General features: G+C 37.5%; 1 protein-coding gene across 1 annotated transcript; it reads left to right on the top strand.

Moving 5' to 3' along the window:
- Positions 1-5,021: 5,021 nt before the first annotated feature.
- On the top strand, positions 5,022-8,133 carry LOC120278176 (ammonium transporter 1 member 1-like). Its single transcript, XM_039285104.1, is given in 3 exon segments — positions 5,022-6,198; positions 6,200-6,650; positions 7,765-8,133. Coding segments are annotated over 2 exon segments (1,530 nt in total). The 5' UTR covers positions 5,022-5,091; the 3' UTR covers positions 6,623-6,650; positions 7,765-8,133.
- The last annotated feature ends 6,190 nt before the right edge of the window (positions 8,134-14,323 follow it).

The raw sequence follows: 14,323 nt of genomic DNA on the forward strand, positions 1-14,323 counted from the left end.
AGTGATTGATAGAATTAATTTGGAATTTTTGACTGAAATTGTCCCTGCGTGGGAAGTTGTGGCAAGTGTGACGAGATTTGACTATAATGCCCTTGGGTCAGATGAGTTTCTATTTAAAAAAATGAAGCTTCTATTTAAAAATATGAGGTATGAGGTTACGTTTTAAAAAAATGAGTTTCCTATTTAAAAAAATGAGTTTTCTATTTAAAAAAATGAGTTTTTGGTTTAAAAATGAGTTTTTCTGTTTAATAAATGAGTTTTCAGTATAAGAAATGAGATTTTCGTTTAAAAAATGAGGTCTCTGTTTAAGAAATGAGTTTTTCCGTTTAAGAAATGAGGTTTTTGTTTAAAAAAATGAGGTCTCTGTTTAAGAAATGAGTTTTTTGTGGTGTATTTATCACCCCAAAAATCTCTTTTATTCATGAAATTTGGGCCAGATGAAGACAAACAGCGCGCTCACAATCACAGATCACGTTGCGTGAAAAATGGGATTTCAAGTTCGAGAGAAAAAAGGTCGCAACCTTTCGATGCCTTCGCTCGACGACGAGGAGCATCGCGGTCTTCCCCGAGGTCGACGGCGAAGAAGATGAAAAGAGATGAGGTCGACGACGGGGAAGGCGATGAAAAGCGAAGACGAAGACGGCGAGATCGAACCCTCATCGGCGCCCGCTTCCTCCCTCCGTTCTCGTCGCGACTTAGGCACCATGGATCCAAAACCCCGGAATGATCCCTAACCCTAACCCTATTGTTATCCATGTTGCGGTCTCCGCGATCGAGAATGGTTCCGTTCGAGTTCGCTCGTCTTATCCGAGCGTCACCACCGAAGACCTCACCACTCCGACCGTACGAGGAACGTCGCCAACCGGATCGCCAACGCCGATAAAAATTTCTCCTTTAAGACCCCACACGAGCAGGCCACCTTCGAGATCGCTCGCCAGATCTGGAGCTCAGCACTCAAGCGTTCGCGCGAGATCAACGACGATGAGATACTCAATGTCCCTACTCAATGAGGTCTTTGTTTAAAAAATAAGCTCTCTGTTTAAGAAATGAGTTCTCTGTTTAAGAAATGAGTTCTCTGTTTATATGCTTGTTTGTCTTTGTTTAACTATCAATGTTTCTGTTTAATATATTGCGTTTACGTTTAAAAAAGTGCTTAAATATCGTTGTTTCTATTTAAATATGTACGAGTGCAACCTTTCGATGCCTTCGCTCGACGACGAGGAGCATGCGGTCTTCCCCGAGGTCGACGACGAAGAAGATGAAAAGAGATGAGGTCGACGACGGGGAAAGGCGATGAAGACGAAGACGAAGACGGCGAGATCGAACCCTCACTCGGCGCCGCCTCCCTCCGCTCCTCGTCACGCGACTTAGGCACCATGGATCCAAACCCCGGAATGATCCCTAACCCTAACCCTATTGCTATCCATGTTGCGGTCTCCGCAGTCGAGAATGGTTCCGTTCGAGTTCGACCTCGTCTTATCCGAGCGTCGCCACCGAAGACCTCACCACTCCGACCGTCGAGGAACGTCGCCAACCGGGATGCCCAACGCCGATAAAGATTTCTCCTTTAAGACCCCACACGAGCAGGCCACCTTCGAGATCGCTCGCCAGATCTGGAGCTCAGCACTCAAGCGTTCGCGCGAGATCAGTGACGATGAGATACTCAATGTCCCTACTCAATGAGGTCTCTGTTTAAAAAATAAGCTCTCTGTTTAAGAAATGAGTTCTCTGTTTATATGCTTGTTTGTCTTTGTTTAACTATCGATGTTTCTATTTAATATATTGCGTTTACGTTTAAAAAAGTGCTTAAATATCGTTGTTTCTATTTAAATATGTACGAGTGGCCAAGATTAATTGGTTTTTATATCCAGGATTAATTTATCACGTAAATATTTATTTTTCTGTTTAAATATTAATGTTTTTGTTTAAAAAATGAGTTTTATGTTTAAGAAATGAGTTTTCTGTTTAAGAAATGAGGTTTCTGTTTAAGAAATGAGGTTTCTGTTTAAGAAATGAATTCTCTGTTTAAGAAATAAACTCTCGTTTAAAAAAATGAGCTCTCTGTTTAAGAAATGAGTACATGCGAAAAAGAATGCAAAAAGAATGAAAAATATATGCAAAAAGGTTTAAGAGCAATGATGGAATTTCATAATGCAGGGGGTAAAAAGGAAGTGAAAACAATAAAAGAAGGGTTGTTCGAGGTATGCAAAACTCACGAGTACATTTTGGGAAGTTTTGAAATTATCGAGGAGTAAATGATAATTTTCCCTTATTATTATTATTATTTATTTATTTATTTTACTTTTATTTTTATTATTTTTTTTATATGGAGGAACTCGTGATGCAAAAAGAAGTTTAGAATTCTTGGGATCTCACATAGATACGGGAATGGAACATACATAGTCATGGACCAACGCTGGGATAAGCCAATCTTTTGCATTTTATTGGAGACTCCGTGATGAGTTTTCTATCAATTTTTACGTCATGATGTTTCAAACTATGTTATGCATTATGTTGGTTGTGCTTTTTTTCTCCATATTTAGTGCACCTTTTATTGTATATTTGTCTTCCTGACTCTTTATGTGTGTTTTATTTTAATAGAGTGGTTTATCTATATTTGTCTAAAAAAATCAAAGTACATGCAAACTCCATTTAAAAATAAACAGGGAGTAAAAAACTTTGATTAAAAAGTGCTTATCATAAATATAATGGAAAAGAAGAGAGTTTTGTCATTGAAAAGTCCAAGAGATGACTATTAATTAAGTCTAATACAATAGCATTAATATTCCTTAATTATTTTGTCTAACAGCACAAGATTGGTAAACTTAATCCTAGTTTAATCTCTATACCTACCTGAAAGAAGACATCATCCTCCATTGAATTCTCTTCATTTAAGTAACACTCTTTTCAAAAACCTAAAATATCCACCTTCAAACCTAACCTTTCATATTCTAAAAGTCCACTTGCTTAATTGTATAATGACCTCTGTTTGTGAGCTTGTTATTCAAACACCAAATATTCCCATTTTGTAGCATGAGATATTAAATCCAACATGACCCTTAACTCCTTCATTGCAAACAACAATCCCCACAAGTAATTACTATTTGTTTATTATTATTATTATTATTTTCAACCCATTGATCATACATATCATGATGTGAAAATCACAGGTTATTTTTATTTTATTTTATTTATTATGATCCAATAATTTGTAAAAAATCTAAAACATCTTAGAGGAGATACGGAGAGCTTGGGGTTCTACTCTTGCCCTCCTCTGAAATAAGTTATAAGGTGTACTTCTTCATGTGTCATATATATTTATTTATAAGCCCACACCTATTAGTTAGTTTCTTTTTAAATAGAGTATGTTTTTTATGTGGTAGTTTTTTTTATAATATATTTTATTTTTTATGTATAAAAAAAATTATTATTGGTGAATAAAAATAAAATTTTAAACCCAAAACCAATTACTAATGAGTATTAAATTTTGTATCACTTAGCACGTGATTTATTTTTTTTAAATGTTTTGCAAATTTATAGAATTTAAAATATTCATCACATTTGAAACTATATAAAGTTCAATTAGTATACATTAACTTTTGAATTTTGATAATATAAATTTAATGGTCAATGTAAATCTAATCTATTAAGTCCTTCTTCTCACAGTGTTTGTGCATATTTATATAATAAAAAATATCAAAATATCAAATAGTTCATCTATTTTGTATTTTTTTATCGTTTTTCAATCCTTATAATATATATATTTTTATTTTTATTATCCTCATATTTACGTATTTTTTGTCTGTTTTTCAACAAACATACGTTCATCAGTGATGAATTCGTCAACTAAAAAATGAAAAATGTTCAAATATAAAAATATTAGAGAGATTAAAATGGTGAAAAACATAAAAGAAAATGACGTTTTGATATTTTAACCGATATTAAAAAAACTGAACACCATGAACTAATAAAAAAAAATCCAAGAGAATCCACATAATCTAAATTTTCAGCGAATCAAAAAAATAAATTTGTTATTGATTCCAACCATAAAATGTGGACAATACATTAACAACACCAAATGATCCAGGGGGCCCAGAACACACACGCACACCTAAATTTACATAATTATCCTCGTGATGGATGAACAAGCCAACAAGGAATCTCCAACTGATTGCACAGAATCCTAATGCCGTCTTTTTTTACACATAACCCTCTTAAAGAACCTAAAATGTCTTGAGTGTAAGACGAGTAAAACCCAGGGACTTGTACATAATTTGCCAACAATCGGTAGTTGAAGATGTACACTGTACACTAATGGACGGAGGAATGAGTTTAATACTTTCAAGCTAAACACTTGTTTAATGAAGTGGTAAGACATTTAGGAGCCGTTTGGTGGTTTACAGTAAAAGATTTTCGAGTAGTGTATGAACAACAGACAAAAATTAAATTTCTGCACTTAAAATTATAATAGTTTTATTTATATTTAATGTGTCCCAAGACTATAAAGTACTGTTTATTATTTTACTGATCATGGTGTGATGTGAGTCATCGTATTCTCCATCCCTCTAAAATTATATAGTAAGAGAATTTATTATTATAGAATTATGGTCTTTAATATATCATCCATGTTTAGTATTCGGTGATATGTTTTTATTACCTCCCGTGTTACTAAGTCGCACATAATAAATCCCAAGAAATTACTCAGCTACAATAATTAGTGCACCAGCCTATATAAAATTCAAGAGATTAAATATTTTTATATACATATATATATATATTCAAAGGATTAAATAAAAAATCCATCATTAGATTCGGACCAAAGATGCAAACGCTGACTTTGCTTCTATTTTTTATTATATAAATTTTCGATGAAATTCTTAATTAGTCCTTGAATTATATAAACGATCTATTTTAATATATATTTTAATATTTTTTATATTTAATTTTGATAAATTATTAATTTTATGATTGGCGGGGGATCAAATTGCAAAAAAGAGCACAATTTCGCGCCTATAAATACTCAGCCATTATTCATCTTCATCATCTCAACACCATTCGATACTTTTCTTCGAAAGCTCGAACAGAGCTCTAATGGCGGCCGAGACGTGCTCCGCCGTAGCCCTAGCGCCGCTCCTCGGCGGCAACTCCACGGCGGCGGCGCAGTACCTATGCAACCAATTCGAGGCCGTCTCTCTACAACTCACCGATGCTAAATCGGCGATCGATTCCACCTACCTTCTCTTCTCCGCCTACCTCGTGTTCGCGATGCAGCTCGGCTTCGCCATGCTCTGTGCCGGCTCCGTCCGCGCGAAGAACACCATGAACATCATGCTCACCAACGTCCTCGATGCCGCGGCCGGTGGTTTGTTCTACTATCTCTTCGGTTTCGCGTTCGCGTTCGGAGCCCCATCGAATCCCTTCATCGGACGCCATTTCTTTGGGCTCAAGGAGATCCCGAAGATCGGCTTCGATTACTCCTATTTTCTCTATCAATGGGCGTTTGCCATCGCCGCCGCCGGAATCACGTCGGGATCCATTGCCGAGAGGACTCAATTCGTCGCTTACCTCATTTACTCCTCATTCCTCACCGGATTCGTCTACCCGATCGTCTCCCACTGGATCTGGTCCACTGATGGCTGGGCATCCGCTTCGAGATCCGCCCCTCACGGTCTCCTATTCGGCTCCGGCGTCATCGATTTCGCGGGATCCGGCGTCGTTCACTTGGTCGGCGGCATTGCTGGTCTCTGGGGAGCCCTAATCGAAGGTCCACGAATCGGGCGATTCGATCACGCCGGCCGAGCCATCACTCTCCGCGGCCACAGCGCAACCCTCGTCGTCCTCGGCACATTCCTCCTCTGGTTCGGCTGGTACGGCTTCAATCCCGGCTCATTCATCACAATCCTCAACTCCTACGGCCCGATCGGATCAATCAACGGCCAATGGTCCGCCGTCGGCCGCACGGCCGTCACCACAACCCTCGCCGGCTGCTCCGCTGCCCTAACTACTCTGTTCGGCAAGCGCCTTCAAACAGGGCACTGGAACGTCACCGACGTCTGCAACGGCCTTCTCGGCGGCTTCGCCGCCATCACCTCCGGTTGCTCCGTCGTTGATCCTTGGGCCGCCGTCATCTGCGGCTTCGTCGCCGCTTGGGTCCTCATCGGCTTCAACAAACTCGCCGAGATCTTCAAATACGACGATCCCTTTAGAAGCCGCACAACTCCACGGTGGTTGCGGCGCTTGGGGCATCATCTTCACCGCCCTCTTCGCCAGAGAAAAGTACGTCAACGAAGTCTATCCGGGAAGAGAAGGGAGACCATACGGTCTCTTCATGGGCGGCGGTGGCCGGTTACTCGCCGCGCATGTTCTACAAATCGTGGTGATCATCGGTTGGGTGAGCTGCACCATGGGGCCATTGTTCTACGGCTTGAACAAGATGAAGTTATTGAGGATTTCAACAGAGGACGAGATGGCCGGCATGGATCTCACTCGCCATGGCGGCTTTGCTTATGCTTACCATGATGAGGACTCTAGCGGCCATGGCGGCGGGCCAGGGCTGATGTTGAAGAACGTGAGAGTGGAGCCTGGTCCTACTCCCACTACTCCAAGTTCCGGTCAAACTTAGCCGCCACCGCCGCCGCCGCCATTGACGGGTATGTGTGCTTCTCTTCTCCTTCTCCTTCTTCTTCTTCTTCTTCTCTTCTCCTTCTTTGCGGTGATAATAACACAAAAATAAAGTTGGGTTTTTTTTTCTTGGGATTTTTTTTTTCGGTGATAAAAACACAAAAATAAAGTTGGGTTTTTTTTTCTTGGGATTTTATTAAGTTTTTTGGGTGATGATGAAGGTATGATTGTAGTCAGAGGTGGATTAGGTTGGTTTTTTCAATGTCTGGTTGTTATTATTATTGTTATAATTATATAAATTTCTATTTTTCCTGGCTTCTTGGGAATACTTTGTTGACCTGGGTTAGAGTTTTCACACTTGCCGAGGGATTATAATCTCAATAAAACACTGTTTTTGAAACGATATTTATGTATTTTCATAAAGTGAATGATTTTATTATTAGTTAATTAATCGATAAAATTTATTAATATTTTTTTATAATATGTACAACTCACAATTAATCTCCGACATTGAAACCCATCTATTATAACAATTATCTTATTGATAAATTTTTTTTTTATTTTGATAAAGTGGACAAGTCAGGGCATGCATAGTTACGGAATTACTCCCTCAACACACTTATGCCTTCACATTATGTGAGTTAAAATTTGAACATATCTTCTTATGGGATATGAGCACTCTAGAAGTCGTTTTTTTATTATTTGATGGGTATATAACTAAATGTTTAATATTTTATACTTATAGTTTATGGAAAACTATTGTATTTATAAAATGTCAAAAACAGTGAACTGACTCACTAGTAACTATCCGTGCTTATGATTGAGAGGTCTTGATTTCGAGTCTATCATATTATAATTCACTTGTTCTATGTGAAAAATACCTCTCGATCTTCCTTCCAGAGTTACATGGTGGAGTTATTTGCAAGAGATCAGTCAAGCCACCGTAACTAGTGCATCTCTCTTTTTCAAAAAAAATAGAAAGTGTTTGGTCTTATATTCACTTCTAAAGATAAGTATATTAATTATAGTCTCTCATTCATTTTATATTTAAAAAAAAAAAACAATGTTTTCTAATTATTTTAATCTTGTAATTTTGAGTGGTGAATGATGAGACAAAGTCCTGATCATGTTATCTCAAAACAGTGAAAGATTTGAGCTTTAGGATTCAGTGGTGAATAGTGGTTTCCAGAGGATGCTTGTTGCTTGTGGGTTTGGGAGAAGAAGATGGAAAAGAGCATGAGCCACAAATGCATGCAATCCAATTGGATTTGGTATTAGATGCCAAAATGGTACTCTGTCATTAGAATAAGACAACTGCTTTAACTTTTTCTAGTGGCTGAACAAACTACAAAGACTTTTATGAACTCTTTTTTCCATGACCTTTGAAAGTGATGTGTGCCTTTTGAAAAGTTTCATCCATTTTTTTTTTTAGTATTTTATATGCTTCTTTTTTGCACTGTACCCCTTTACAAATCTAAAATCACACATTTGCATGTGGAGTTTATCTTTCTAGATTCTTGTATCTATATATATATATATTTAAAGTTTAAATATGTAAATATATGAGTTATATATTTAATTAATTAATTAATTTTTTCACTTTTTATTCCTAACCCATTGGGAGCCCTTTGGAGATTCTTTTATTCACTTTTTATTAATTTTTTTATTAGTTTTTTTCATATTTTAAATGAGTCATTTTATAAAATAATATTTTTATTTACTAGTACACTTATATATATGAATATTAGCTTATTATTATTGCTAGGGTGTATATTTACATAAGAATCTTGATTTCTAATATATATATATATATGGTAAAACGTAAAATGTAGATGTGTATAGAACGGCCGTAAATAAAAAAAATAAGTAAAAAAAAGATAAATATAAAATATAAATAGGTGCAGAATAGCGCTAGAATTATTGTACCAAATTGGTTAATTTATATTTTTCAGAAAAAAAGTGTATATAAATTGTGATTGTTTTAGATATTGACTTTTTCACTGCACAATTATTTATAAAATTATTTATCTCACTTTCACATTTTTTGTTGAAGTTATTATTTAGGGAAAATTACTGTTTACCCCTCGATAATTTCAAAAACTTCAAAACACACTGTGAGTTTTGCATCACTCGAACAACACTTCGCTTTATTGTTTTCACTTCCTTTTACCCACTGCGTTATGAAATTCCATCATTCTCTTAAACGCTTTTTGCGTATATTTTTCATTCTTTTTCGATTCCTTTTTGCATGTCTCATTTCTTAAAGCAGAGTTTCGTTTTTTTAAAGCAGAGAGTTCGTTTCTTAAGCAGAGATTCGTTTCTTAAAGCAAAAACTCGTTTCTTAAAGCGAAACCTCGTTTCTTAAACAAAAAGCTCGTTTCTTAAAGCGAGCTCATTTCTTAAAGCAGAAAGCTCGTTTTTTTAAACATAAAACTCGTTTTTAAAACAAAAACATTAATATTTAAAGCAGAAAAAAATAAATATTTACGTGATAAATTAATCCCGGATATAAAAAGCCAAATTAATCTTGGCCACACATACGTATTTAAATAGAAAACAACGATATTTAGCGGTTTTTTTAAAGCGTAAGCGCGATATATTAAGCGAAGCGTCGATGGTTAAGCGAAAGACAAACAAGCGTATAAGCGAGAACTCGTTTTCTTAAGCAGAGAGCTTATTTTTAAGCAGAGCCTCGTTGAGTAAGGACGTTGAGTATCTCAGTCGTCGTCGATCTCGCTGCGAGCGGCTGAGTCTTGAGCTCCGGATCGGCGGCGATCTCGAAGGTAGCTGCTCGTGTGGGGTCTTAAAGGAGAAATCTTTATCGGCGTTGGCGATCCGGTTGGCGGCGTTCCTCGGCGGTCGGAGTGGTGAGGTCTTGGTGGCGGCGTCGGATAAGGCGAGTTTGAACGAGCGGAACCATTCTCGATTTGCGGAGACCGCAACATGGATATGCAATAGGGTTAGGGTTAGGGGATCGTTCGGGGTTTGGATCCATGGTGCCTAAGTCGGTGGCGGGGAGCGGAGGGAGGAAGCGGTGGAGTGAGGGGTTCGATCTCGCCCAGTCTTCGTCTTCGTCTTCAGTCGTCTTCCCACGTCAGTCGACCTCATCTTTTTTCATCTTCTTACGTCGTCGACCTCGGGGAAGACCAGCATGCTCCTCGTCGTCGGCGAAGGCGTCGAAAGGTTGCGCTCGTACATATTTAAATAGAAACAGCGATATTTAAGCACTTTTTAAGCGTAAGCATGATATATTAAGCAGAAACATTGATAGTTAAACGAAAGACAAACAAAGCGTATAAGCAGGAGAACTCGTTTCTTAAGCAGAGAACTCATTTCTTAAGCAGAGAGCTTATTTTTTAAAACAAAGACCTCGTTGGTAGGGACGTTGAGTATCTCGTACGTGCGTTGATCTCAGCGCGAGCGTGCAGTCTTGAGCTCGAGATCACGGCGGCGATCTCGAAGGTGGCCTTTCTCGTGTGGGGGTCTTAAAGGAGAAAATCTTTATCGGCGTTGGCGATCCGGGTTGGCGGCGTTCCTCGGCGGTCGGAGTGGTGAGGTCTTCGGTGGTGACGTCGGATAAGGCGAGTGAACTTGAGCGGAACAATTCTCATTGCGGAGACCGCAACATGGATATGCAATAGGGTTAGGGGTTAGGGATCGTTCGGGGTTTGGATCCATGGTGCCTAAGTCGGTGGCGAGGGAGCGGAGGGAGGAGGCGGCGCGGAGTGAGGGGTTCGATCTCGCCGTCTTCGTCTTCCCTGTCGTCGACCTCATCTCTTTCATCTTCTTAGCGTAAATCGACCTCGGGGAAGACCGCATGTAATACTGCGAACCTTTGGATACAGTTGGAAAATATATTCGGGGTATTACTTATAGTTCCGATAAGATTTTTCTACGAGTAATCTTGTTGAGAAACCCCAGTGGAAAGAATAAGGACCTAAGTGTAAAAAGTTTTTAAAAAGATTTTTGGGTTAAATAATAAATGTCGAGGATGGACATGAAATGTTTATGGAAACCGAGGGACTGAAAAAGTAAGATGGAAGGGATCTTTTTAAAAAATGTTGTGTTATAACACTGGGGACCGTTGGGTAATTTGAAAGGACCTTTTGAGAATACTATTTCATAATTCAGGGGATCATTGGTGAGTTTTTTTCAGGGACTGTTTTGTAAGAAAATATATTTGGAGGGATTGAAAGTGAATTTCGGCTGAAAATGTAATTTAGAGGAAAAAAATCTAGGGTTTGAGAAATTGTTCATCTTCTTCTCCATGCTGTCTATCTGATAACCCTGAGAAGGAAAATAAAAATAAAAAAATGAAGAAATGAGGAGAAAAAATGGGAGATTTGAGGTGGGGGATGGGAGATCGATCGGGAGGGAGGCTCATGGGAGGGATGGTTTTAGTTGGTAAGAGACTTTTCTTGGTGTATTTTTGATGAATGAGTGTATGTATGCATGTATATATGTGTATTTGATGGATTTGATGAAGATAATGATGGATTTGAGTAGGAAAAAAACATGTTTAATGGTTATAGATGATTGTTGCTTCGATTTGTGTTGAAAAAAATCATTGTATTTGTGATGAATCTAAACTTGAATGAAGGATGAGATTTTCGGTTTTCATCTGTGCAATTCTATGTAGTAGCCGAGATTAGGGGTTTTAGTTTAGTTAATTAAATTGATGATGATGATGATTAAGGTGTGTAATGATGATGGTTAGATTGAGCTGGTTGGGTTTAACAAATTGAAATTGGTTGAGTTGAATTGGTTTTGTTGAGTTGGGTTTGATCAAATCGAGTTGAGGATGGTTTGGGTTTGGTTCGATTGATTTGGGTTAAGGATTTTGGACTGAACCAAGTTGGTTCAATGGATTTTGTGTAAGAATTGAGTTGGTTCAAGGTGGTTCGAGTAAAATTAAGTTTGGTTCGATCTGCAATTAAGATTGGTTCAGATTGATTCGGCAGTGTTTAGCCTAAAAGCGAGTTTGTTTAAATACTGATTGAAAGCCGGGTTGGATTATGCAAGGTCGGATTTTTAACCGATTGGAGTGAGTGGGCCAGATAGAGTCTATTATTATTTTTTTGTATTTTATTTTGAGTTTAAATGTAGTATTTATTTTGTTATATTATTACAGTTAGGGTGTTGTTCAGGGCTTAGGAGAGAGTTCCAGGGTCTAGCAAAGGAACCCAAGGGACACCAGGAGTGAGTTGGTGAGTGGCTATTATTTTAAATAATTGATTAATTATTATTATTTTGAAATAATTGTTTAATGGCTAGTATTTTTGGAAATAAATGTTTAAGTATTTCATTTTATCATGTTTAATTACGTATAAAGGTCGAAATATACTTATATTTATTTTTCCTACGATGTGCCATGATAACAGTATTGATACATCGGTTTTTGTATAATTATACGTATTTTGCGAATAGTGAAAAATACATGTATATGTGATTTAATTATTCAATTCTTGTATTTATTTTTTTGATGGGTATATATGCTTTGATTTGGAGTGATTTTGCGAAACCATGTGAGCATATTAAAAGATGTTTTATCGAGCGTTGTTAGTAGAATTGGTTTTCATTCTTGGTATAGGAATGGTATCATGGATCTTTCTTGGTATTATGCATGGTTATACTTTTGGCATTGGCTTTGTGGAAAAATAATGGTTATTTCCGTGATGTGAATACTTGTCTCGGAAAAGGATCACGTGTTATGATTTATCACGGATGGTATTATTCTTTGTATTTACTTGATGGTTTTTGATGGTGACGGGCTAAAGGCCCGACTCTGCGATAGTGGGTCCCCACGGGCCGACCTTTAGAGGTGGCGTGGTGGACTCAGGTATTGATTACTACGAGGGGCGGTTCAGGGTGGGAGTGTAGAGCCACGGATCGGATATTCGTCGAGTGGCCAGGGGTCGCGGCCGGTGAGCCAGATGGGTCGGCGTTAAGGACATGAGTTCCTTGGCGGCTCCCGAACCTAGCCGCGGCCACGGCGAAGGTTTAGAGTTTTCTGAACCATGTTATCTTTGGGTGAGTGTTGGGTATTCTTTGTATTTTTGAATTTGAGATTTATGTTATTTTTTTAAATTGTGATGAGACCAGACTCTCACAAAATTTGTGTTTTCTGAGAAAATCAATTGATGTTGATCTATGTTGAATTTATGTTTCAAAAGTTCTTAAAAGATTGTATTTTTGCTAAAATTACGGTATTTTTGGAAAAGTTGGAAAAATTATTTGAGAAGTTGGTATTTATATACTATATATATCATGATTTAAGTATTTGAAATTATTAAAGCCACTCTCGACCAATCCCGAGATGTCTTTGTAGGCTGCAGGGAGCGGGACCCTAGATTGCTCGATCGACTATAGAGCTAGTCGAGGTTGAGTCCAGGGAGCTGCGATGGGTCCCCTTTCTTTATTTCTTGTCATTGGTGTTGTGATCTTGTAAGCGGTTGTACCCGCATAATTTGAGTTATGTATTCATGATATTTATGTATTTGAACACAGTAGTTAGTGTAAAGTTGTAAATTGTGATTTGTAGAGTCCGATTTTGTTTAAAACAGAGTGTCGGGTTTCGAGTTAAAAGGGAATTTTTAGCGATGGGTGCCACGTTTTACCTCGATAGAAGGGGTGGGTGTGACACCGCATGCTCCTCGTCGTCGGCGAAGGCATCGAAGGTTCGCCTTTTTCTCCTGAACTTGAAATCCCATTTTTCATGCAGCGTGATCGTGATTGTGGTAGCGTCTTTGTCTCATCTGGCCCTAAAGCTATGATAAAGAGATTTTGGGGGTGATAAATACATCACAAAAACTCATTTCTTAAACAGGACCTCATTTTTTTAAACAAAAACCTCATTTCTTAAAGCAGAAAACTCATTTCTTAAACAGAGACCTCATTTTTTTAAACGAAACCCTCATTTCTTATACTGAAAAACTCATTTCTTAAAGCAGAAAAACTCATTTTTAAACCAAAAACTCATTTTTAAATAGAAAACTCATTTTTAAATAGGAAACTCAGTTTTTAAAACGGAACCTCATCACCTCATATTTTTAAATAGAGACTTCAGTTTTTAAATAGAAACTCATTGCACCCAAGGGCATTATAGTCAAATCCTGTCACACTTGCCATAACTTTCCACGCAAGGGACAATTTCGTCCAAAAAATTCCAAATTAATTCTATCAATCACTATTAGATGTTTGGGGGTTTAAAAAAATCATTGAATTCAAAGGAAGGGGTTTTTGAGGAGTCAAAACTAACGGGGTGTTTTTAGCGATATTACGAAACTTACAAGGTGTTTTTGGCAATTTCCACTATTATTTATCAGAAAAGAGGATTTACAGTCGTTATAGATAAGAAATTTAGACACGTAGTGTGTGATAACTACCCTTATGAATAATGTTTGATATATGGTCAGCTTCATTTAAAGTATGGTGCTTGAATTTTTGGTTTATAAAATCAAAGTTATGTCATTATGTAGGAAAGCTCTGAAACCAATAATGACAAGGCAACAAGGACCACAAGGCATTAAACAAAATAAGATAATAATAAAAACACAAGAGGACAAATTTGTCAGTTTATACATTACACACTGGTGAGAAAATTAAATGACAGTCCTCACAGTGTGAAACACAGGACAGCCCTTAGTTGACTTCTGCCATTAACACTGATTGATATATATTAATTAAAAAATAATAAAAGTTA

This window comes from Dioscorea cayenensis, chromosome 2 (assembly GCF_009730915.1).
Source record: "Dioscorea cayenensis subsp. rotundata cultivar TDr96_F1 chromosome 2, TDr96_F1_v2_PseudoChromosome.rev07_lg8_w22 25.fasta, whole genome shotgun sequence".
In the NCBI taxonomy this organism is placed as follows: domain Eukaryota; kingdom Viridiplantae; phylum Streptophyta; class Magnoliopsida; order Dioscoreales; family Dioscoreaceae; genus Dioscorea; species Dioscorea cayenensis.